This window comes from Vidua macroura (genome assembly GCF_024509145.1).
Source record: "Vidua macroura isolate BioBank_ID:100142 chromosome W unlocalized genomic scaffold, ASM2450914v1 whyW_random_scaffold_67, whole genome shotgun sequence".
Lineage (NCBI taxonomy): Eukaryota > Metazoa > Chordata > Aves > Passeriformes > Viduidae > Vidua > Vidua macroura.
In genome coordinates, this window is record NW_026530537.1 from 2,199,154 (window position 1) to 2,225,827 (window position 26,674).

A 26,674-nucleotide genomic window follows, 5' to 3' on the forward strand; every position below is an offset into this window, starting at 1 on the left:
ACAAGGGCACCATCAGCAGAGATAAAGAAGTCATTATCCCACTACACTCAGTGCCTTGTCAGGCCACACTTGGAATACTGTGTTCACTTTTGGTCCCTGATATACAAAAGAAGATGTGGGCAGGCTGGAGAGGGTCCAGAGAAGGGCCACAAAGATGATTCAGGGACTGGGAAGGTGCCATGTGAAGAAAGGCTGAGAGAACTGAGTTTGTTCAGCCTTGAGAAAAGAAGGCTAAGGGGAGACCTTATCACCATTGTTGTATTGAGTTTTTATATTTCTGTAACAGTTCTGTAATGGTTTGCCCCTTCACCCCCCATTTTCTCCCAATGGTTCCACCCCGAGCTTTCCCACCTTTCCCTCGGTGCCGATCTCCCTGAAAATGCTCAGTCACTCCCCTGTCCCCTCCCTGGCACCCTGTCCATCACTCGGCTCCTCATCTCACTCAGTGCCTCTGCCGGGCAGGCGAAGCCAGGGGGCTTCAGGGTGGGCACAGGGGCATACTATGTTCCAGTACTTAAAGGATGGCTATGAAGAAGATGGAGACTTCCTTTTTTACAAGGATTCACATGGAAAAGACAAGGGGTAATAGGTACAAGTTACTCCTCAGGAGATTCCAATTGGACACAAGAGAACAAATTTTCACAATGAGAACAATTAGCCATTGGGATAATCTCCCCGGAGAAGTGGCAGATTCCCCAACATTGGACACTTTTTAGGTGTACTAGGGCATCTTGTCTAGACCATGCTTTTGCCAAGAAAGGTTGGACCAGATAATCCTTGAGCTCCCTTCCAATCTGCTGTTCTATGATTCTGTGACAGAGTATCATAAACCCTGAAGATAATACCAAATGGGCAAACTGAGCTGCTGCTTAGTTGCCATAGTTCAATTTTTTCTTGCGATCTGAAATACACTTTCTACTGGAGACTCATTTTATATATATTTTTTGATGATTAGGGAACTACATATTATTTAAATAAAACCAAACACAAACCAAGCAACAAACCTTCTCCTTCCCATCCCTAATAGTTAAGATTATCTCTGCCCGTGAACCCTGGACAGCATATTATTATCCCCTTTTCACACTTTCTTTTCACATTTTGCTAGTGTCTGCTGGTGCTGCTTTCACTTTGTAAGTTTTGCGTATGTCCCTGTTCAAAATCCCCCTCAAAGAACAAAACCAAAACACAAACATAAATAACAATGTAACATAAACCAAATAGCATTCTAGCAGTTTGGCAAGTGATGAATTCACCTGAGATTAAGTGATCTTTAGGCACTCTGTAACAAAACACTGCTTTGCAATAAAAGCAGAAAGGCAACAAATTATTTTAAGAAATCAAGAAGGTATACAATCTTGATTACATCTCATTAGTTTCCTTCTGTTCTCTCTTCCCCCACCTATCTGTTGCTTCTCTACTACAGTTGGCTGCAAAACATACAGCAAGGATTGACTTTGAAGGCATGTAATGCTTGTAAATAAATCCACAATAGGATCCAAGCTGAAGAGGTGATACAGGATCAGCCTACTAGGACAATTCTGAGCATGTGCATATGCAGGCAAAGTCCAGGCTACATCAAATTAAAAGAAAAGAAAAAGTCAGGGCATTTGTCAGCCTTCATAATTTTTTTTCTTTTTTTTTTTTTTGGTAAAGTTGTCTTTTGTTCCTTGTTGTGCAGATCACAAACAATTGGGGAGGGGTTGGTAACAGCAGTCCATCACAAATGAGAATAAGTTGTAGTGACACTTAACTGTATAACATAAGTAATAAGCATGTGCAAATTTTCATAGAATCGTAAAAAGCAGCCATTCCTCTCTTACAACATTACAACATGGTTTGAGTGTTTTGAAACACCTGACTGCATGCTAATAAGGCTCCTCCTAGTATGTGCCACTATTTAATGGAGGGAGACGCAGGTTTTCAAGCATGTGGAGCAGTCCTATGTTGTGCTGTAGGTGTCAAAGCATGATCACAGGTTCTTTTCACTTATTCACCATACAGGCAAGAGCAATACCATTTCCTTTAAAAGCAAGTCTCCACTATGACACCTTGATCTTCAACACAGAAGATGTGATTCAAAACCCAAGTCAAGACAGCTTTTTATGGATTCATTCAACGAGAGGGGCAAGACAGTATCTCATCTGTGGGCTGATCTGGGTTTGGATCAATCTAACCAAAAGAAAAAGAAATAACCCCAAACAACAACAAAAACACTCAACCAAACAATCAACCAAATAAACCCAGAAAAAAAAAAAAAAAACAAAAACAAAACAAACAAAAAAAAAACCCCAAAAACCAAAAATAAAAGCCATGACAACTCAGTGCATTTCAGCATCAATTGCTAGGAATAAAAATCAAAATTCACAAGTTTAAGACAACTATAATGATATGTGGCATTTCCAGTCCAAGGGTTATTGAAATAACTGAAAAACTTCTAGTTAGACAAAACTTTGGATAAACAGTAATAGAAAGATCCAGTGGAAGACTTTAAACTACAGATTGATGGCAATTTAAGGATAAGCATGAATAACTGCTATAAAAAATTTTTTCTCCTTTACTCACACAGAAGTATTTTGAATTATCTGACATATACAAAAAAGATGACAACATATCACTGGAAACATAATTTAAGAAATATTTACTTGAGAGAAGCAAAGAAGTTTTTCTTGAAATGGCAGAAATTTATGAATTAAAAAATCCTTCTACTTTTAAATTAAAGCAGTTAATACTCAAATATCTTATGGGATGTTTCAAAAGGTTCATGTGTTCTAAACCTCACCTCTTCTTCCTCTCTACAGGAGAAATAAAGGGTACAAGCCTGCTAACTTAGGTCTCAAAAACTAGATGTAAGAATAGTTTACACGTACATTGCATCTTTTAGACAACACTGAATCAGTTAACTTCATATAGACCTTTGTTTTTGCATTTCAAGCCGGGGGGGGAATGTCGTGCTACATAATGCTATTTTCCTAAAGTGGATCAATTCAGACAAAATTTGGCCAGAGGACATTTTTTTTTAATTTGTCCTATATCACTTATTTTTCTTGAAAAAGAAAAAAAACCAACATGAAAAGCTTTGAAATTTGCATCTCATTCATGGTTATTCGGTGGCTGCATTTTTGGTTCTGTGAAGGCCAAAAGTGTTGAAGAACTGTGTACTTCAGAAAACTTAAGTAATAAATTAATACCAATACATCGCTTTTCTACATTAAACTTCTGAAAGGCCTACATTCACAGAATTTAAACACACATGCAGGCAAAACAGATTAGTGGTTGCTATAAAATGTTAGGAAGCAGCAGAGGTGAAAGAGTTGAAACCTTATTTTTAATACACAAATTTTAAAAAAATTATGTTTCTAAAATGGCAAACAACACTGAGAATTTCCAGAAAGTATTAGACTAGGGAAGAGTGCTGACAAGAAGAATTACCTCCCTGGTCGGCAGCTCCAGGAAATAGCATGATGGAGAAGCCAAGGCACCTCATGGAGCATCTTTTAAATTTAAGGTTGCAGAGTTCACGTAAAAAATAAAATTTAAAAAAATTATAAAAAGGGTAACCCATGCTGTAAAACAGGCATGGAAAACTCATGATGCAATTCATCTGCATCTTGCAAACAAACAAAAATCCTCCTCAAAACCAGCTTATTCCATGTTCATCATTTTAATGGTTTCTTCCAATTTTAGGAAGGAGAAACAGGTTTCTAAACGTATTCCATTAGACAAAAAAAAAAAAAATCAGCCACAAACAATATATAAATCATCATAGTCTGACAGATATACCTACTTCTGAATATAGGGGAGGAGGCAGAAAACGAAACTCCTGGATGTATGCAAATAATGGTCCTTGCAGTGCTCTCTGAAAATCATCAAAAGCAGCTACAGGTGCAAGGCCAGACTGTCTGTTTTCCTCTGTGACCACTTCTGCATAGCTAGGAGGTGCTGGAGGGAGAAAGTACATACAGTTCAAACAGCAAGTTCTTATGCATGACAAAATATACAACATGATAAATATTAAACTTCAACCACTGAAAGATTCACCAGCAGATAAACAATGACTTAAAAATTGTTAAACAAAAAAGGGAGACTATTTTGTTTTATTCTGATATTAAGCTTATGTTCAAAGACAGGCTGACCATTGTTTATTGTGGCTGAATTATCCCCCTTAAAATTTAAATCAGACCAAAGATAATTTATTCTCTGTACAGGTAGAAATGACAGAACACTGCAGTCCTCTGTACTCCAGAAGTCTCCAGGTCTGGGGTTTGTACTTAAAAAAAGCAAGATATTAGATATGTAAAAAGAGAAGGAAGGAAATACATAATTCTTTATTTGGCCATGAGAAATCTCCTATAGAAAAGAATATTATATTTTCACAAAGCCTTGGCTACTCAGGCTGATGAGAAAGCCCAGAAACTGCTATTATGAGTTGCAATGCCTTATAACCAAGGATGCAATTGAGATACTGGAAGTGGAAGCAATGAAGTTATGCACAGATACAATGGTATCCTGTGCTTTTATTTCTGCTACTTTCCAAAGAAGCTAGATTTCACTGCCTGTCCTAGAGACAGAAAGGCAGGGAGGAAAAAAAAAATCTCTTGCTCTACACAGAACAAGCAGGTGGCAAGAAAACATCCACAACGAATTTCCTGTGGGCTTTATTATAAAAGGATGTAATTTGACTCTGTTAACAAGACTGCAATGAATAAAGCAGACAAAAATCAAGAGACTAGCGAATTGATTGGGATTTGTATTATCATGCTACCTTCTAGTCTTTCAGGCAGAGTCAGACCAAGCCAATTCATGTTCATGCTACCCTGGCTGCTTACACTTGATGTTCTGCTACCAAATGGATGTAGAGGAATGGTACCAATGACCAGTGGTAAGTTAAGGAACAAATCCACAGCTCCTGGAATATCAACATATACCTGAAGAAAAATGAAACAAGTATATTATTAAAATGTGGGGTTTTATCAGCATTTCATAAGTATTAGTCTAAGTTATCTTTCTATTAAAGTTTTCATGAGGAGCTTGTTCCTAATAGCCCCTTTTAGGGTCCATGCCCCTATGGAGACATGAGCTCTTCAAGTTAAGAAGAGTCTTAACATGAGCCCTCACATGGAAATACAGTTTTCTCATTAAATGCTTGCTTAGTTGACAGACAGCTGCTTTAAGAACTTGCATGATTTAAACTAAATTTACTTACCAGACCTCCTGTCATGACACTAATACCAGAACATGTATTTCTTTCATAACTAATCATCACAAAATGCTGTGCTAGAAATTTGTATGGCATGTTGGAAGCTACTCATTCTCGCGAGTGAAGCAGACTGCCCAACATACCATCAGTGAATACTCCACACGGATTATACTACAGTCAAGGATTGAAGGGGAAACAGGTGGAATTTTCAATTGTTTGCCATTCCAGGTTTCTGTTTTGCCAGATGACAAGGATTCCCCACGGAGGTTGGCAACAAGCTGTCTGACTTTCTTCATTTTCCCTTTGGCATAGAATGCCTGCGTTTGGTAAATGGTTGCCTTTGGCACCACCATACGGGAAGAGCAATTCTCAATCTCAGCAAAGATCTGAATTGATTCACCTGAAACAAAAAGGAAAAAAAAACAAACAAAAAAAATCAACAAAACACACCAGAATTTCAATTTCTCTTTACATTTACAAGGCAGCTTAAGCAAACTTTCACATTCTTTATACTGTTATAACAATGCTGCTATCACTGCTCTACCTGAAAAAAACCATCCACTGATGCTAATAGAAACAAGATCCCCATGAGCTGTTCTAAAAGGAAAAAGAAAACAACACATTCAAAAAAAAAATACCAGTCTAACACCCAAAACATGCCAGTCTAACAGATGAGGTCATTGAAACATCTAGAGATACAAGTAGCGCTGTCTTAGTTAACAGGGTATGCAGAGACGATTGCTAAATGCAGACTGATGTGGTACAAATATCCTTAATGTTTCATTTATGTAAAAACAGTAGTACAGACTCCAGCTTTAAAAAGGAAGGAAAACCACACAGAATTTATTATAGGATCACATACCTGGGGTGTAGCCCTTTCTTTCAATTTTGGCACTTAAAGATATTGGGCCTGAGGTACAAAGCCAACAACACAGAGTCTTTTCTTTTGTGCCTGCTTGGGGTGACTGCAAGAAGAAGAAAAGTATTGTCCATCAAATTAGGAGCTCCATGAATCTCTTTGGGTATTTAAACCAACACAGGAAAATAATAATTTTCATAATGTGCTTATTATTACATATTTTGATAAACAAAGCTGCTTTCATAGGAAAAGTCTCAAGCAGTTTAAACAACATTATACAGATACAGTGTTTGTTCTAATTCCACTGGTGTATTCGTATTGCTTTTTCTGCGATCCTCCATACTACAGCCACAATTAAAACAATACTAAAAGAAAATACTGTACAGCTTAAAACAAAAGGCTTCATAGCCTACACATCCCAACATAATGCTGCAGAGCTTTTCATTTAACTAACAGCAAATTAGAACATCTTCACACTTTCCATTATGCTGCATTTCCAAAGCAAAATAAATAAGTTAAACTACTGTAATCTTTACTCCAGCTATTTCCTCAGTTTCTGAATAATCCTGTTTCATCTATGTTAAAAAGACTTATTTTACGCAACACCAGGATTTAGGGCTTGATCCAAAGCCCACTAAAGTCAAATGAGAGACCTTCGATTTTCATGGAGTTTTTACAAGGTTGTCGCTATTGGACACGAAATAAGTACACAGAAGCTTGGTAAGTTCAAAAGAGAAAAAGACTGTTTTATTCAAACATCTGGTATTTATAGAATTCCAAAGGTGACCATGGATTGGAGGATGGAATTACCACCTCTCCAACCACACTGCTCCGAAGATCAATCAATCATTTCTCTCCACCTACAGAGAAATATGTAAACTATTTTATTTATACATGAAATTGTGTGGGAATTCTGACTCTCAAATATGTAAACATTATCAGAAAGCTAAAGAAGTTTTACGAGAACTTTAAAACTTTCAAAAGAACTATAAAAGAAAACTTAATACTTTTAAAAATCAGGGCAACACAAGGTCCCTTTGCAAGCTGATTTTTCACCCATACACACAAGAAATCTGTTTCAATGGTCTTCTGATTTTCTTTCCCCTCTAGATTAAAATTTGAGAAGGGGATAAAATAAAGGATTTTTAGGCCAGACTGAAATCAAATCCTCACTGAGAGCAGTTGTGATAATAAAGTTATTTTAATAAAATTATATTTCAGAAAAGGATTATACAGAATTGTGATAATTTCCTCCCCATCAGTAGAAAACTATCCATACTGAAATTATCAATTGTGCACTACAGTAAATTTTTTACTTTGCATTTTTAAGTTAGCAATCCCTCACTAAAATATTAAGCATTGCATTGTTCCTTCATAGAGTATTCTTTATTTATAACTTAAGAGGACCAGTTCACCAAATTTTCTTCCTTACTGAGAGTCTACAATTTGGTAGTATCAGTTTAGACCGACAAATGCATTTTACGTCTTGTAAAGATCAAGCAACTCCAAGTACAGGATAACTTAGCCTTCAAAATACCAGCAGTTAAAGAGTTGTTAAACTGATGTAATACTTAAAAGAAGAGCTGTACTTAAACTAACAAATAAATATTAGGTAAAGTTACATGCTAACCTTGTTTCAGTTATTATACTTCATTATTTTTATGCAAGAAAAGGAATGAGTAGTTCTGTCAGTTCTTACCAGTAACGAAGGAGTGTTGATATCTATATGTTCAATGACTGTAAATTCCTTCTTTAATTTTACTGGTAGAAGCCAAGGCCTATGCAATTCAGCTTTCACCCAATACCGCACACTGCCGTGTCTGCCTTCGAATGAGGTAGCAAGTGGTCTGTGCAGGACAAAGGTCAAAGTTGAGTAAAGATTTTCTCTCATTCCAGTGCAATTGATCAGATTTGGAATTAGTATGTTGTTGGGTTTAGGATTTTTCCTTTTGTTTCTTTCTCTTAGGGAATTTTCTCCCATTTTGTTGCTAAGAAACAATAACGACCGGTACTTAAGAGAAACAAAAGAAGTAACCACAGAGAAGGGGGAGGGGTGCAGCTGGCTTTACTATCTTGGCTGAGCCGGCATTCTCCTGGAAAGGGCAGAGATATCGCGAGATTTGGGCTGGGGGAAGGGGTTGGGTGCAGCTTCTAGCTCTCTATTGCTCTCTCGGAGTCGGACGATTGCTGCTCACTGGAGGGGGGGGGGGGGGGGGGGGAGGAGAATTCACTGCTGCCGCCGCCAGAGCCCAGCCCTGTCCTGCTTCTTCTGCCGTGGGTGAGCCTTTGCTCGTGAGAGCAGCCACTGAACTGGGACCTTATTGTGATAGATGAGTAATGTGATGGTTGACTCTCACAATTAAAAGGCAAATATCATGTATATATGTTAAGAGAAGTTTTATAGACTTATAGTTATGTTTTACCCCCTTGCGTTGTTATCAGGGGGTGGCCTGGGTTTGGGACATTTGGGAGGGTCGGCTTGTTACTATGGCAACATCTGACCTCCAATCAAGATTTAAGGAAGCAAACTCCACCACTGGACAGCGACGAATAAGTGGATGGACAGAACTTTGGGAGGGGCTAAAGGGTTAAAAGGCGAAACCTCCATTGTGTGGGTGAGCACATGGTGGGAAAAAATCCTTTGCTCCCGGCATCGTAACATTTTCTCTATTCAGTTTTCTGTTGTAGTTTTGATAAGGTTTTAATAAACCTTTTAAATTTTTTTAAAAGTGAGTATCATTTCTCATATTATTAATACCTTACCTCACTAAAAAAAAGGACTCTCACCATCTGCTCGGGTATCTCAGTGGAAACCCCAGGGTCCCAAGCCCTTTCCCCTTCCTGCTGTGTTCAGGAGCCAGGCTGCCACCGCCCAGCCCCCACCGTTTCTTTGCCACTGCTCTGGGTTTTTTGCTACACTGTAGCCTGTCAAAAATAGGTTAGAAACTGTTGTAAAATAGTTAATAATTGTTAAACATATACTGTTAAAAGGTTATTATATTGTAAAAAGGGTTAAAAGGGTAGTTATAAGAAATACGGTACTCAACTTACTGTATTATACCTAAGTAAAGTACATCCCCCCCCAAGCAAAAACAAGGCAGCCTGGATGGAACTGTAAGAGCTAATCAGCACCTTAACCTTCATGCAAATGAAGGATCCCAACTGAAATCAATCCAAAGGAACAAAAAACAGTATAAAAGGGGGCATCCAAGTCAGTGAGAGCGTGCTGCTTGACCTTGAACATCGGGAACATCCCTACTCAAAAGGAAGAAGATCCAGCACCGGCCCTGCAGCATCCTCGCTTGTCGTTGACCAGGAACGCTCCTGCTCTACCCGCGGGCCCCGTATGCCTTAGGCCTTATAATAAAAGCTGAAATAATTTTTAGTACTGGGAGTGCATTCCCGTTTATAACAGCTTGGGGACTTGGCCGGGATACGACCTTGCCCAACCGAGACCGGAGAACAGGACAGCCGCCCATCCTCCCCAGATCCACAGAGGGACCTTGTATTGGTATCTGGGAAAAGGCCTGAGGCACATGAGGCACAGTGGAGCGAGACACTAGCTGGTAAGTATCACCGATCCACAGGTAGGGGGAGGGGCCAGGGGGACATGGGGGGCGAGTGTGTGGAGAGTGTTTGAGACGGGAGTGGCAGCTTGGCAGCTTGGTGCCCTGACGTGAGTGAGGACCTCCTAGTACCGCGGTCTGGCTTTCCGCGAGGAGGCTGTCTAGGAACGGAGGGAAGTGAAACAGGGAAGACCGAGTGAGGCGCCCCCCCCCACCCATCCTTGTTCCTTCAGTCAGGGCACCCAGGCAGGCCCCATTAAAGCCTAGCAAGCCGTCCCCTGGCCGTGTAGGGGGCAGTGGCAAAAGTTTGAGTGACACGGAAACAAGCCTTTTTCCCCAGGGCTTGTGGGGGCTGTGGGGAGAGAGAGAGAGTGACACACAAAATCAGGCTCACAGGTGAACTGGTGGACGCATCAGCACCAGAGGCAACCAGATTCAGGGTCCTTCCTGGAGGCCCGGCGATACTGGAGCTTGGAGAGGCCAACCCCAAGGCGAGGGGGGCTACAGTATCGTAGGACCTTTATAGCACCGCGGCTGCAAGGGGCGGTCGTGTGGCCCATTCCTCAAGGTACGGGGGGTGGGAAGTCCAGCTTGGGCAAGGTGCGGAGATCCAAACCCCTGACTGAAGCTATCTCTAGGGAAGAGGGATAGCCAAACCTCGGGGAGGTGGAAGGGGTCAGGATGGGGGCCTACACGGATCAGTAATTCCCTGGCAACAGAGATCCGCTTCGTGTAAGTCTAAGAGGTTTGCTAACGTTTCCTTCCTCTCTTCAGTAAAAGAAAAGGGAAATTTATGGAGTGCTGAACCTAGGTCAGTGAGGAAACCTAAGGTGTCAGTACTCAAGGCTCTGAAGTGTCAAAAAAAGTACCTACATAATCCAGGTGGGTGAGGCAGCAAGAGCCAGCACTCAAGCAGAAATCCAGATGTATTAATGAACAGGCTTGAGGGTATGTATGAATGTATGAGTGAGATAAGAGTCTCTCCTGCACCACCTTTCTTGAGACTGTGTACAATGTGTGAGTGAGATAAGTGTTCCTTAGATAAGAATGCCAGATAAGAGCGCCCAGGGGCACCAAAGTCAATTGTTGAGTGCAAGGAGACCTGTTGCATAAACACAAAGAGATTAAAAGGAGCTAATTTAAATTCAGAGAAGGAGAACTTCTCTCTCTTAAGTTGAAAAAAAAAAGTAAGACAGAACTTTTAAACAGGCGGGTAACAGTAAGTTAGTATTACCCTAGCAGTTTTATTTATCGGCCCGAAAGCTTATACTAACTGAAAGTCACCATGGGTCAGAACCACAGTAGACGAGGAGGGCGACCAAAGAAAAAGAATAAGAATATTCCTCCTGGAAGCCCCCTTGGTGATATACTGGAAGACTGGAAAACAACTAAAAAGTTAGATCAAGTGAGGACGGTTTATTATTGTGTGGAACATTGGCCAAAGAGGAAATTACAACAGAAGTCCTTAAAGTGGCCCTGGTATGGAAGTAGAGATAAGTGGTTATATAATTTATTATATCAGCAAGTGTGTAACCAAGAAAACCCTAATTCAGAAGAAGTAGAGTATGTTACTTGCTGGGTCAAATACATCTCGAGAGAAGGGGATTCTAAGGTATTCAAACTAAAAAAAGATAAAGGGTAGAAATCAGAGGAAAAGGATAAAGAAAACAAGGGAGTTACTCAAAAGAGGTGGGATCCCCTTGATTATGTAGCCCCACCAACTGTTCCTTCAAACTATCAAGCCACCCCCCCCCACTTAACACCCAGCCTCCTGCTTCTCAAAACCTACCTTTATCCCCTCCAGTGATCCCTGCCTCTCCTCTATCTCCTCAGGGAATCTCCAGGTCATTTTTCCCCCTCTCCAACAACCCCGCTCCCTTGTATATATCCACCCCTTGATGCTTTTCCCCCACTGCCTCCTATACCCACTGACCTGCAGCTGACTCCACCTGCAAGTCAGAATACCACACCTTGTCCTGAAAAAAACCCTCTGGATATATCCTCCAAACTAACAAGTGAACCCTCCCAAAATGATAACAAAGAATTAGTGAGCCAGTCAAATGACCTTTCAGATGCTGGCCCTTACTGTAATACCAGATCAAAAAGTGGTGTAAGGCCAGAGGTAAATACAGACAAGCTGTTTCCCCTGAGGGAAGTTCCACCAGGTGGGGGGGTAGGAGGAATAGGTTTTGTAAATGCACCCCTGACAGTTTCTGAAGTAAGAATATTGAAGAGCTAGTTGGTTTAATAGAAGATCCAATTGGCACCACACAGCAAATAGATCAGTTCCTGGGTCCCAATATATATATACCTGGGGGGAGCTGAATTCTATTACGAACATCCTCTTCTCCCCAGAGGAGATACACCTCATAAGGTCAGCAGGGATAAAGATCTGGGAGAAGGAAAATCATACGGGACCCTGAGGTGAGCAAAAACTCCCTGTAGTGGACCCAAATTGGAATCCCAACCAGGAAGAGGTCCTGAGAAATATGCAAGACTACAGGACCCTAATTCTACAAGGCATAAAAGAATCTGTACCATAAAGCAGCAATACCAAATTGTCATTTGATGGGAGTCAGGAAAAGGATGAATCCCTGGGGTCATGGCTAAATTGATTAAAAGAAAATTTTCAGTTGCATTCCAACATTGATCCTGATGGACCAGAGGGCCAAGTATTATTAAAAGTACAGTTTGTTACCAAAGCTTGGCCTGACATTAGATGGAAATTAGAAAAATTAGAAGACTGGCAAGAAAGGGGAATTAACGATCTGTTAAGGGAAGCTTTAAAAGTTTATTTAAGGAGAGATGAGGAGAACAGAACCAAAGCAAAAATTATGGTGGCAGTAGCAAGAGAAAGTGTAGGAATGGGAAGAGGGGAGCCAAGAGGGGGGGCAGAAAATAAAGGGGAAGCTGGGTAAATGGAAAAGACCACCATCAGATGATGTGTATTGCTATCACTGTGGCGGTGGAAAAGGGCACGTTAAGTGGTTCTATAAAAAATTACAAATGGATGAAGCAATTGAGAAAGAACAGGACACCCTGGAGGAGATTCTGAGAGGAGATGATGATTAGGGGTGTCAGGGGCTCTAAGCTCTGGGGAATGAGATCGGACACCAGATAGAGCCCCTGGTAAACTTAGAAATTGGCCCCCAGAGTGAAGAATATGAGTTTTTAGTGGACACAGGTGCTGATCGATCCTGTGTGAGGAAGCTCCCCAGAGGGGCTCAGCTAAGCAAAAAGATCTGCCAAGTGCAGAGAGCCAAAGGGGAACTATTTGGAGCCCAGGTTATAAAGAGCATAATTATAAAAGGCAACTCAAAGGAATGCAGACATGATTTCCTTTATATCCCAAAACTAGGTTGTAACTTATTGGGGCGAGACCTGCAAGTAAAGATGGGAATTGGAGTAGTGGCAAAGGAGGGGAGGATGGTACCCCAAATAATGTTATTAACTGAACAGGATATGGGAGAAATTAACTTAATAGTCTGGGCAGAAGGAGGAGGGTGAGGGTTGTTAAATATCTCACCAATTAAGATAGAAATGCAGTCAGAAATCCCCCCTGTTTGGGTAAAACAATATCCCATCTCCCCTGAAGGCCAGAGAGGACTAACACCTGTGATACAGGGACTTGTGGAAGAAGGCATACTAGAACCATGCATGTCACCACATCATACACCAATTCTAGCTGTCAAAAAGGCTGATCGAACCTATCGATTGGTGCAGGATTTGAGGAAAATTAACAAACTATTTCCAGATATCCAATAGTATCAAATCCATATACTCTTCTCAGTCAAATTCCACAAGAGCATGCATGGTTCTCAGTAATAGATTTGAAAGATGCTTTCTGGGCCTATCCGTTAGAGGTGGGGAGCAGGAATTGGTTTGCCTTTGAATGGGAAGACCCAGACTGCAAACATAAACAACAACTTAGGTGGATCAGCCTCCCACAGGGATTCACAGAGTCCCCTAACCTATTTGGACGAGCCTTAGAGGATCTTTCAAAGTCCTTTGTACCTGGGGAAGGGATACAAATTCTACAATATGTGGATGACCTACTAATATCAGGCAAAGAACAAGAACAGGTCCAACAGGCCAGTATGAGCTTACTAAATTTCCTGGGAGAAAAAGGATTAAAAGTATCAAAGAAAAAACTCCAATTTGTAGAAGAAGAGGTGAAGCACCTGGGGCATCTAATTGGAAAAGGGTACAAAAAGCTCAGTCCTGAAAGAGTTGTGGGGATCCTGTCAATTCCACCACTCAAGACTACAAGAGATGTAAGAAAGCTATTAGGTCTAATGGGCTACTGTAAATTATGGACAGATCAGTATACTCAAACTATAACATTTTTGTATGAAAAATTAATAAGTACAGAACCTGTAGCCTGGACTCCGGAGGATACCAAACGGTTCAAATAAAATCTTATACAGTCCAGGTGGGCGAAACACATGAACCAAAAACTCAGCTAAGCAGGAGTCGAGAAATATGAATGAACAGGCCTGAGGGTGTGAATGTGTGTGAGAGTGAGTGAGAAATAAAAGCGAGTAAATGTAGATGAATCAAAGAGTATGTAATGTAGATTATTTTGAGCTTCACTTTATCTCCTTGGAGGGAGGTGTATGGTGTATTGTGTTGAATAGTATTGTGAGAAAAAGGATTTTTTATGTGGGTAGTTGAAGGAAGATGGTATTCAGGTTTTTAGAAAGTGGGAAACAGAGGCAGGGGACGAATAGATAAGATCTTGAAAAATGGGACAGAAAATCAGTAAGTTGGACACAGGAAAAAAAATAGGAGTAAAAGGGTACCAGCAGAGATACCCCAAGATAGCCCTTTGGGAGTTATGTTAGCTATCTGGGATAAAAACCCTTGTACAAGGAGAAAGGACAAAGTAAAGATGATTCAATTTTGTATGCTAGAATGGACAAAGAAGGAAATAAGATCTGACCACATTTATTGGTCTAGATACGGCTCTTTTGAAAACTGGATTTGTCAGGCTCTGAATTTATTTGTAAATTCAAAAGAACCGTTTAATCCAGAAGAAAGAGAATATGCCACATGCTGGACGGGAGATTTTAGGAGAATAAAAATCTTTAAAGTATCAGAAACCCCCGAGACAAAGCAAGAAAAGAAAAAGGGGAAAGAAAAGGGTGGGGAGTAAGAAGGAAAAAAGAAAGAAAAAGGGTGGGATCCTTTGCAAGTATTGCCCCCCCACCCCGATCCCGCTTGCTCCCCCGCCGCTCGTGGCTGAGCCGCTACTCCCGGCCCCCGTCCCAGGTCTGGGCTCGGCGCCTGCCACTGCACCGCCGGTCCCTGTCCCGCCACTCGCAGCTGCTCTCCAAGTCTCTGTCCCGCCGCCCGCAGCGGCTCTCCTGCTCTCCCAGTCCCGGTCTCGCCGCTCGCAGCTGCACCACCGGTCCCCGCCCCCATCCCGGCCGCCTGGCCCGGGGCCGTTCCGCCGGCCGTGCCAGGCGGGGTCCCGTCGGTCCCGGCCGTCCCATCCCTGACTGCTCTTCCCGCGGTTGTTCCCCCCCCGGCTACTCTGCCCGTGCCGGCTGCACTAGGCGCCGCCGCTGCTGCTGGGGCCGCCCAGCCTCCTTTGTCTGCACCGGGAGCTGCCGCCATAAACCATGTGCGGGCAGTCCACGCTCCGGTTTGGTTTCCACCGGAAGATCCCCCTCCTTCGGCGGTTCCGGCAGCAGACCCCGCCTGCGTCCCGCCCTTGGAGGACCAAGTCTCGGCGCGATGCCCTCCCCTCACCCCCCTTTCTGCCCTGAGTTCCGTTCCCTTAGTAACCACAGCTCCAGCTGTTCAAAGAAACTCTCTCTCAAGAAGCAGCAGCTTATCGAAACACTAGGAGCTCAGTTAAAAGACAGCCCTCTCCTGATCCTTCCTCAAAACACGGGAAAAAGGCTATAGAGGATAAAAAACAAAAAGAGTGGGAGGACGGTATTAGTCTATTTCCGCTAAGAGAGGTTCCAATGGGAGGGGGTGCAATGGGATTTGTAAATGCCCCTTTGACTTCTTCTGAGGTCAGAAATTTTTAAAAGGAAATCAAAGGGATTTTGGAGGATCCCGTAGGCACAGCTGAACAATTAGACCAGTTTTTAGGTCCAAACGTTTATACTTGGGAAGAAATGCATTCTATAATGAAAATAGTTTTTTCTCAGGAAGAAAGGCAATTAATCAGAACAGCCGGAATAAAAGTTTGGGAAAAGAAAACCCGCAGGGCCCTCCAGGAGAAGACAAAATGCCAACTGCACCTCCGGAGTGGGGTCAAAATAATGAGGAGGGGAGGAAACACATGAATGAATATCGTAATTTAATAATCAAGGGAATAAAAGCAGCGGCACACCGAGGGCAAAATGCTAAAAAGGCTTTTGAGGGACAGCAGGGGAAAGAACAAACTCCAACTGAATGGTTAGACAGACTTAGGAGAAATATAAAACAATATTCCAGGATAGACCCTGAGACTATGGTGGGACAAGCTCTGTTAACGATTAATTTCATCACTAATGCCTGGCCAGATATTAGGAAAAAATTAGAAAAAAAATTGAGGATTGGCATAATAGATCATTAGATGATTTATTAAAGGAGGCTCAGAAAGTTTACGTCCAGAGAGATGAAGAAAAAGCTAAAGTGAAAGCAAAAATTATGGCAGCCACCATGCGAGAAAACAATTTCCAGAGAAATCTAAAACCCCCAGGCACTACTCCTAGATATGAGGGTCGTAGAGACAGGGGAAAGGAAAAAAAGAGAACTCCAATGCAAACCAAGTCTCAGGAGCATTCCAGAAATGTCTGGTTTTACTGTGAGGGCAAAGGGCATTATAGGAGAAATTGTCCTAAGCGGGTAAAAGATCTGAAAATCTTCCGAGAGATGAGCACAGAGGAGGAATAGAGAAGTCATAGGCTCTATTTTCTAGGGGACAAATACCATCTGGAGCCTGTGATAACTTTAAAAGTGGGTCCCCAAGAAGAAGAATTAAAATTTGTGGTAGACACAGGGGCAGAAAGAACCTGCCTGTTAAATATTCCAAAAGGTTATAGTGTGAGCAAAGACACTGTAAAGGTAAAAATTTGGGAAAAAGGAGAAAGTTTCACAGTTCCTGTCATTAAAGCTGTGGTAATTGAGGAAGAAACTAGAATCTAGATGGGAGATGTCTTATTGGTCCCCGGGACAGGTAGCAACTTATTGGGAAGGGACTTGGAGGTGAAACAGGGTTATACCAGAAGACAGGAAAATGACAGCTAGAGTTTTAAAACTTGGCCAAGAGGATGGAGAAAAATTAACAAGGAAGTTTGGGCTGGGGAAGGAAATAGGGGAGGATTAAATATTGACCCCATAAGGGTTACAATTGAGAGAGAAGATTGTCCCATACTTGTACCTCAGTATCCTATCTCATTAGAAGGATGGGAAGGTTTGAAGCCAGTAATAGAAGGACTAATAAAAGATGGGACATTAGAACCTTGTATGTCTCCTCATAATACCCCTATTCTCCCAGTAAAGAAGTCCAATGGGAACTATAGATTGGTACAAGATTTACGGGAGGTTAACAAAAGAACTCGGACTCGTTACCCAGTGATACCAAATCCTTATACTCTTCTAAGTAAGGTCCCTCCCCAGCATCAGTGGTTTAGTGTAGTGGATCTTAAAGATGCTGTTTGGGCTTGTCCACTAGCAAGAAAAGCTGAAATATCTTTGCATTTGAATGGGAGGATCCACAAACTGGGAGAAAGCAGCAATTAAGATGGACAAAATTACCACAGGGGTTCACTGAATCTCCAAACCTATTTGGGCAAGCTTTGGAAACAATACTACAAGGTTTCCCCACTCCTCCTGGAATATAAATTATCCAATATGTGTATGATCTTTTACTTCCTGGGGAAGCTGAAGTTGGAGAGGTTACTATAAAACTTTTGAATTTTCTCGGGGAAAAAGGATTAAGGGTATCAAAAGGGAAGCTGCAATTTGTAGAACCAGAGGTAAAATATTTTAGACACTTAATAAGTAAGGGTAGCTGGAAGCTCAACCCCAAGAGAATTACAGGAATTTTATCTCTTCCCCCTCCCTCTTCAAAGAGGGAAATCAGAAAACTACTCGGATTACTGAGATATTGTAGATTATGGATTGATGGGTACACACAGGCAGTAAAATTTTTGTATGGGAAATGGACCGAGGGAGATGATATAAAGTAGACCAAGGAAGATGATGTTAAAGTAGAAGAACTGAAGTTAAAACTGGCCTCAGTACCAGCTTTAAGCTTACCCTCGTTAGAAAAACCCTTCCATCTGTACGTGAATGTGGAAAATGGGGTAGCTCATGGAGTTCTGGTTCAGGAGTGGAGAGGAATAAAGAGACCAATAGCTTATTTATCAAAGATGTTCGATCCAGTGAGCCATGGCTGGCCAGTATGTATTCAAGCTATAGCAGCTACTGCGATCCTGGTAGAAGAAAGTCGTAAGCTTACTTTTGGAAGTAAACTAGTTGTGTGTACACCTCATGCGGTTCAAAATGTGTTAAACCAGAAGGATGAAAAATGGTTGACAGACTCTAGAATGTTAAAATATGAAGCAATCTTGATAGACAGTGATGACACTAGAAGTAAGCAGAAATTTAAATCCAGCTCAATTCTTATATGGAGAACCAGCAGATAACTTAATATGTAATTGTTCAGAAATTATACAATACCAAACAAAAGTCTGAGAAGATCTTGAAGAACAAGCCCTTTCAGAAGGGGAAACAATCTATGTGGATGGTTCCTCCAGATGTCTACAAGGAAAAAGAATGTCAGGGTATGTAGTAGTTGATGGAAAAAACATGCAAACTATCGAAAAAGGAAAATTACCTTCAAAATGGTCAGCTCAAACCTGTGAATTATATGCTCTAAAAAGAGCACTGGAGCATTTAGCACACAAAAAAGGAACTATATATACTGATGCAAGGTATGCCTTTGGAGTAGTACATACCTTTGGAAAAATTTGGGAAGCAAGAGGATTACTTAATTCAAGAGGAAAGGGATTAATACATTAAGGACTCATTTTAGAGGTTTTAGAGGCATTAAAATTACCTGAAGAGATAGCTATAGTTCATATGAAGGGACACCAAAAGGGAATGACCCCAGAAATAAGAGGAAATAACCTGGCAGATCAGGAAACTAAGGATGCAGCAGAAAATGGGGCTGAAAGAGTTAATTGTAACTCCAAATAAGGAGAAATTGGAAATTCCAAAGTTTAGTGAAATAGAGAAAAAATAATTAAGCAAGATAGTGTGATAAACTGTGGTAACTTGTTTGTTCATCAAAAGAATTGGAATATTAAAGGAGGAAATATAAAAATTAAAGTATAAGGGACTAGCCTGCTTGTTAGGAGATAGGGGAGGACAATAAAAAAAAGCAACTGCTACAAACCGCAAGGCTATAGACATATTGCAAAACCGCAAGATCACAAGTATGATTAATCACCATATAGGGAGCTTTTTGTAGCTTTTTTGCAGACACAGGCTAAGGATGTCGGGGGATGGCCGGAGCTGATTATGAAATCAGCGACCACCAGGCAACGGCCACCGGACTAGACAACGTAGGAGTGCTCCAGGTACGCCCATCACTGTCCGAAGCTGATTGTGAAATCAGCGATCACCTGCCTCGACACAATGCAGAAACGACGCAGAGAGATGCTCAAGCTACGCACACCGCTATCGCAAAAGACACGAATGAAGAAACCTCCAAGAAACTATAAAAAGAAACTGAATAAGGGAGTGGGGTGTGGGGCACTGCAGTGTGGGACACTGCAGGAGGGGCGGTTAGGAGACCCCTACCCACCCAGCGCTGTTTTGCTTGCTACTGCTTGCTGTAATTAATAAAATTCTAATTGACCTTAAAAAGGCTGAATCAAATTATTCGCCTCAATTTATCACAATTTGGTGCCGTGACTCGGATAAAGGAAACCCGGGAGGGAGGCCCCACTAGGGTGAGGCGCCCCACCGCCTTTTTGCGGTGGACCTAAGGGGGGGCTTCCTCCTTGGGCCTTTACCGACGAACCTAAAACTCAGTAGCAAGCAAAGGTACCCCCGTTAATCTTTGTGCACGAAGAACCGCGGAAGAGTGAACACGCAGGAAGCGTAAGTAGCCCCCGGTGGGCGGTGGGCCTCTTTTCCCGGTGGGTGGTGGGCCTCCTTTTTCCAGGGTTGATTAAAACCTGCTGGATTGAGGGATTAATATTCCAAGAGCATCCAGGGTTGATTCAAATCTGCTGGATTGAGGGACTAATGTTCCAAGAGCATCCAGGGTTGGGGGACGTAGGAGGAGGGGAGCTGCACCCCCCTCGGCGTCAAGTTACCCTCGGTGGGGAGGCTCCTGGGTTAGGAGGAGAGCAAGCGGGCCTAATCCCGACGCGGAGGTGGACTACGTCAAAGTTCCTGGGGCGGGGGATCCCCGGAGAAACTTCCCCAAGTTTCGGCTTACTAATTTAGTATAAGTGTATGTGCTCGGTGGGCCCCGTACAAGCGGGCTCCGGAATGCGTGTGCATGTGAAAAAGACGGTGGGCCCCGTACAAGCGGGCTCCGGAGTGCATGTGAAAGGGACAAAGCCTCGACCCCGGAAACGGAAACGGGGTCTTTAAGAGTCGTTTAGGGGTGTGTAGTCCCGGGGTGATTGAGGTGAATAAGAAGACACACAGGGCGAAGCCCCGGTCGAGAAACGGAGGCGCCGGAAAGACGTGAGTAGTCCGGTCCGCCCGGTCGCTCGGTCAGGGGTGGGAGTCCTGGAGTGCAGCGAATGCGAACGTGTGTGTGAGAGGGGAACTGGCAGCTCAGATTCCCCAAGTGAGTGTGGACCCCATAGTAGTGCGTTTCCCATATCTGGCGACGGAGTGGGCCACGAATTGGGGGAAGCGACTGTCGTATTGTTTGTGTTGAGTGTGAGAAGGCACTCTAGAAGATGGGTCAGAGAAAAAGTAAATCTGCTGAACCCATGGGTGGGAGAATCTCGGTAAAACTTCCACTAGGCTTAATGGTAAAGTATTGGGATGCCTTTCCTTCTAGAAAAGGAAAAGATAGGGTTAAAATGATCCATTATTGTATGAAAATTTGGGGGGAGTAAACGGATAGGGGGAGACCAGCTGTATTGGCCCGTGTTTGGGTCGTTTGAGGATTGGATCTGTCAAGCTCTAATATAGATATATTAACTCCAAAGAGCCCTTTAACCAAGAGGAGAGCGAATATGCAGCTCTTTGGATAGTGGGAGAGATTGAAGAAAGCTTTCCAGTTGTATTCAGGGGTGGACCCCAATACCCCAGAGGGTGAGACACTTTTGAAGGTGCATTTTGTGGTCGATTCTTGGGTGGACATTCGGAAGAAGTTGGAGGGGTTGGAGGGATGGCAGGCAAGAGGATTGGATGAGTTGTTGTGAGAGGCTCAAAAGGTGTGTGTTGGGAGAGAGGATGAGAGTTTTAAAAAGCAGTCTGGAATCGTGTTAGCAGCAGTGGGGGGGGACAGCGGAGTCCCCGGTGGGGGGAACTGGAGGTCAGTCCAGAGGTCAGACTGACGTCCAGCGAAGTTGGTTTGAAGGGAAGTCGAGAGTTGGTTTGAAGGGAAGTCGAGAGGTGGAGAGAGCATTGTCTGTTTCTATTGTGGGAAGAAGGGACACATGAGGAGAGAGTGTCGGCAGAAGATTGCTGATGAGGAACAGTTCAAAGAAGATTAGGGGGGTCGGGGGCTCTATCTGCTGGGGACAAGAGAAAGAACAGAGCCCCTGGTAAAATTAAAAATAGGTCCCCAGCAACAAGAATATGAGTTCCTTGTGGACTCAGGGGCGGAGAGATCAACTGTCCAGACGCTTCCCCAAGGGTGTAAGGTTTCACCTGAAATAATACAGGTGATTGGGGCCAAAGGGGAACCCTTTGGAGTACCTGTAATTAAGGATGTACTTTTAGAAAGTGATTTTAAATTAGGAATTGGGTCATTTTTACTAGTTCCAGAAGCAGATTATAATCTATTAGGGAGAGATTTGATGGTCGAGTTGGGGATAGGGATAGAGGCAAAAAAAAAAAGGGAGAACTAACAGTAAAACTATATCCTCTCCGGGCTGAAGACGAAAAAAAAAAAAGATTAACCCAGAAGTTTGGTATACCCCCGACAGTGTGGGGAAATTAAATATTGAACCCTTTGAGGTAACTATCAGGAACCCAGAAATCCCTGTCAGGATTCGGCAATATCCCATACACAAAGAGGGGAGGGAAGGACTAAAAACAGAAATAAAGAGACTTTTGGAAAAGGGACTTTTAGAACCCTGCATGTCCCCTTTCAATACCCCCATCCTGCCGGTAAAGAAACCGAATGGCAGTTACAGATTGGTGCATGACTTGCGGGAAATCAATAAAAGAACAGTTGAAAGATTCCCGGTCGTAGCCAATCCACATACTATTTTAAGCCAACTTGGCCCAGAAAACCAGTGGTATAGTGTAATAGATCTTAAAGGTGCTTTTTGGGCCTGTCCCCTTAAGGAAACTTCTAGAGATTATTTTGCTTTTGAATGGGAAGACCCGGATACACATAGAAAACAACAATAGAGGTGGACAGTCCTTCCCCAGGGGTTTACTGAATCCCCAAATTTGTTTGGGCAAGCTCTGGAACAAATATTGGCAGAATATTCACAGGGGGAGGGGACTGTGCTTCTACAATACGTAGATGATTTATTAATTGCCGGGAAAGAAGAAGAAAAACTAAGGGAAGAAACTATAAAACTCCTAAATTATTTAAGCCTTAAGGGACTCAAAGTTTCAAAGTCGAAATTACAATTCGTGGAAGAGGAAGTTAAGTACCTCGGACACTGGCTGACTCAGGGGACTAAGAAATTGGATACTGATAGAGTCCAGGGAATACTTTCCCTGGAAGCTCCAAAAACTAAAAGGCAGGTTCGGCAGTTACTGGGACTTTTTGGGTATTGCAGACAATGGATTGAAAATTTTAGTGGGAAAGTTAAATTTCTGTATGAAAAATTAACAACAGACGGGCTATTAAAATGGAGCTCCGAGGATGAGACCAGGTTAAAATCATTAAAAACTGAACTGGTCAATGCCCCGGTTCTCAGCCTCCCGGATCTAAAAAGACCATTCTTTTTATTCATTAATGTCAAGGAAGGGGTGGCATACAGGGTGTTAGCCCAGGAATGGGCTGGAGGAAAGAAACCAGTGGCATATCTTTCAAAGCTTCTCGATCCTGTTAGTCGAGGGTGGCCTGCCTGTCTGCAATCGATAGTGGCTGCTGCCCTTTTGGTAGAAGAAGCAGGAAAGATAACTTTTGGGAGTGAACTGAAGGTTTTATCTCCTCATAACATCCGTGGAGTACTACAACAAAAAGCGGATAAATGGATAACAGATGCCAAACTCCTAAAGTATGAAGGCATCCTAATTTCCTCTCCTAGGTTAAGTATTGAAACCACAAGCTTACAAAATCCAGCCCAGTTTCTATACGGGGAACCAGTTGTGGGACTAACTCATGATTGTCTTTTGCAAATAGAGGAACAAACAAAAATAAGACCAGATCTCAAAGAGGAGGAATTAGAGGAAGGATATCGATATTATGTAGATGGATCCTCTCGGGTCCTTGAAGGGAAAAGGAAATCTGGGTATGCTATTGTGGATGGGAAAATTTTTAAGAAAATAGAATCTGGTCCTCTTAACCCCAGCTGGTCAGCACAAGCATGTGAATTGTATGCAGTGCTCAGAGCTTTAGAACTGCTAAGAGGAAAGGTTGGGACCATTTATACTGATTCAAAATATGCTTATGGGGTGGTTCATACATTTGGTAAAATCTGGGAAGAAAGGGGACTTATCAATTCACAGGGAAAGGGGTTGATACATGGGGAATTAATTCGGAAAGTGCTCCAGGCCTTGAGAGGTCCGGAAAGAATAGCTATTTTTCATGTAAAAGGACATCAAGTGGGGATGGGAAACTCAGTACGGGGAAATAACTTAGCCGACCAGGAGGCGAAAAAGGCAGCTCTAATGAGTTTAAAACCATATAAAGGGGGGGGGGTCACACAAAGGGAAGATTGCTCCACCTGTGGAGCTGACTTAGAGGAAGAACCATGTTGGGCTTGTTGGGATGCATACGGGATTGATTCGATACAGTGTGCCTGTGATAACCCCCAAAAGGAACATTGATGGTGCCACGGACTCATTAATCATGAGTGTGCCTGTGATAACCCCCAAGACAAACATTGCCGGTTCCATGAACCCATTAACCATGTGTTAGCCTTCATGGTACAGGAAAAACAAAAATTAAACCAAATGGGGGTGAAGGAAAAAGAGGGAGGCAAGTGGATACTACCGGACGGGCGGGAGGTACTCCCAAAAGGAATAGCAATGAGGGTCCTGCAAGCAATCCATAGGAAAACCCACTGGGGAATTCAAGCCCTGGTTGACCAATTTGCAATTAAATATATGTGTATAGGGGTCTATAATCTTGCAAAACAGGTAACCCAACAATGTTTAACCTGTCAAAGAATAAATAAACAACAATTAAGAGAAAGACCAATGGGTGGAAGGGAACTGGCACAACGACCCTTTTCACATATACAAATAGATTTTACAGAATTACCAAAAGTGGGGAGGTATAAATATCTATTGGTACTGGTAGACCACTTAACCCATTACGTGGAAGCTTATCCTATGGCCCGAGCTACTTCGAACACTGTGGTAAAAGTATTATTAGAGCAAATTATCCCCCGGTATGGATTAATTGAGTGTTTAGACTCGGACCGGGGACCCCATTTCACCTCTAAAATTGCAAAAGATGTCCTGACAGCTTTGGGGACTCAATGGAAATATCACACCCCATGGCATCCACAGAGCTCGGGGAGGGTGGAAAGAATGAATGGAGAAATAAAGAAACAACTCACAAAGTTAATGCTGGAAACAAAAATGTCATGGGTTAAATGCCTACCTCTTGCCTTATTGAACATTCGAACTCAACCCCGAACTGATGTGGGAATCTCCCCATTTGAAATGCTATTTGGAATGCCTTATGATATGGAAGCCCCCACAGATCACCCCTGCCTAAAAGATTCTCATATTAAATTCTACATTACCCAAATTGTGAGCAGAAGGCAGGAATTGAGGAAGAAAGGAGTGTTGGCACAGAGACCACCTCTGGATATCACAATCCATAAGATAAAACCAGGGGATCAAGTACTTATTAAGTCTTGGAAGGAAGATTCCTTAACTCCATGTGGGGAAGGTCCTTTTCTTGTTTTGCTTACCACAGAAACGGCAGTCAGGACGGCCGAAAAGGGGTGGACTCACGCCAGCCGAGTGAAAGGCCCGGTTGCCACAAATAACCAGTGGAGAGTGACTAGCCAGCCTGGGAACTTGAAAGTGACTCTTAAGAAAAACTAATGAACTCTGTGGACATTATCCAAATCAACCATAAGGGGAAGCAAAGGGATACAATTACAAACTAGCTAAAGACTATATAGTGATTTGTAATAAGGAAGGTTGTGGAGATTGTTATCCTTTTGTGTGCTTTATATGTAAAATTTGCCAAGAACAGTGGTGGGTCCATTGCCAGAGGGGAAGACCACCAATTGGGGTTTGTACTGAGTGCTATAAAACTCAGTGAAAATTAACTGAAACTGTGCTAAGGATAGGAGAATTGGAAAATCGGTGGGTCAGTTTTGGATCTGAGTGGTGGGAAATATTCTTGTTTTCATACTAACGAGCCCACTCCATTTGCTGCTCAGATAATAAAAGGGTGTTGTCGAAAGGAACTGAAGGGGATTCCTTGCAACCCACCTCTGGTCAAAGATAAGAACTGGGAACAGTACAAGGCTAGGCAGGAGCGGAAAAGGGGATGCTCAGGCGAGTACTGCTGCTGCCGAGAAGATGGTTTACCTCGCGGCTCGAAGCACCCGAGTCGGCGAGCGAGGCAGAGAGGAAAAGGCCAAGCCCCCTCTAAGTGGAACAATGCTGAAATGCTCCAACTATTGCCAGCCGAGTACTAGGATCCCTCAAAGGACCAGTCTAAGTGCCTCCGAAACACCAAGGGAGCAGCAAGCCAAAAAGGGGAAAACAGGATATTACGTAACAAAAACAAGGCTAGGACTCCACCCTTATTGGCAAATTATTAGTTTTCTATTGCTCTGTCCTAGTGGTGTTTCTAGTCAGGACAATGCTGAACACTTTACTTCTAGCCTACGAAGCAGCAAAGCGATTTGATGAACAAAATGGTAAAAGAGAAAATGGGGGATTGTGATAAACTGTGGTAACTTGTTTGTTCATCAAAAGAATTGGAATATTAAAGGAGGAAATATAAAAATTAAAGTATAAGGGACTAGCCTGCTTGTTAGGAGATAGGGGAGGACAATAAAAAAGCAACTGCTACAAACCGCAAGGCTATAGACATATTGCAAAACCGCAAGATCACAAGTATGATTAATCACCATATAGGGAGCTTTTTGTAGCTTTTTTGCAGACACAGGCTAAGGATGTCGGGGGATGGCCGGAGCTGATTATGAAATCAGCGACCACCAGGCAACGGCCACCGGACTAGACAACGTAGGAGTGCTCCAGGTACGCCCATCACTGTCCGAAGCCGATTGTGAAATCAGCGATCACCTGCCTCGACACAACGCAGAAACGACGCAGAGAGATGCTCAAGCTACGCACACCGCTATCGCAAAAGACACGAATGAAGAAACCTCCAAGAAACTATAAAAAGAAACTGAATAAGGGAGTGGGGTGTGGGGCACTGCAGTGTGGGACACTGCAGGAGGGGCGGTTAGGAGACCCCTACCCACCCAGCGCTGTTTTGCTTGCTACTGCTTGCTGTAATTAATAAAATTCTAATTGACCTTAAAAAGGCTGAATCAAATTATTCGCCTCAATTTATCACAATTGGAGGAGAGCAAGATGAATCTGGGAAACGGAAACTTCCTGATGGGAGACAATTACTTAATAAAATGCTTACTAGGAAAAAATTAGAAGACATGCATCAGAAAACCCACTGGGGTACCCAGGCTTTGTGTGATCATTTTTTAAGGAACTATGAGTGCATTGGGA

The 26,674-nt window shown here is 42.6% G+C and overlaps 1 protein-coding gene and 1 long non-coding RNA gene across 3 annotated transcripts in view; one reads left to right on the forward strand and one right to left on the reverse strand.

Annotated features, from left to right (window-relative positions):
- Positions 1-1,663: 1,663 nt before the first annotated feature.
- The window catches only part of LOC128822756 (arrestin domain-containing protein 3-like), a 37,895-nt gene continuing 12,884 nt past the window's right edge, over positions 1,664-26,674 (reverse strand). The window contains exons 3-8 of the mRNA XM_054004565.1: positions 7,756-7,903; positions 6,060-6,162; positions 5,341-5,597; positions 4,763-4,925; positions 3,785-3,939; positions 1,664-2,169 (exon numbers count right to left, since the gene is read on the reverse strand). Coding sequence (XP_053860540.1) covers positions 2,113-2,169; positions 3,785-3,939; positions 4,763-4,925; positions 5,341-5,597; positions 6,060-6,162; positions 7,756-7,903 — 883 coding nt within the window. The 3' untranslated portion in view covers positions 1,664-2,112. The remainder of the gene's footprint in view (positions 2,170-3,784; positions 3,940-4,762; positions 4,926-5,340; positions 5,598-6,059; positions 6,163-7,755; positions 7,904-26,674) is intronic.
- Positions 18,890-26,474, forward strand: LOC128822757 (uncharacterized). Of its 2 annotated transcripts, none has more exons than XR_008441584.1 (2): positions 18,890-19,735; positions 24,882-26,474. It is a non-coding gene; the product is annotated as an uncharacterized LOC128822757 (long non-coding RNA). The 2 variants fall into 2 exon arrangements; XR_008441585.1 differs by lacking the exon at positions 18,890-19,735 and adding an exon at positions 20,225-20,332.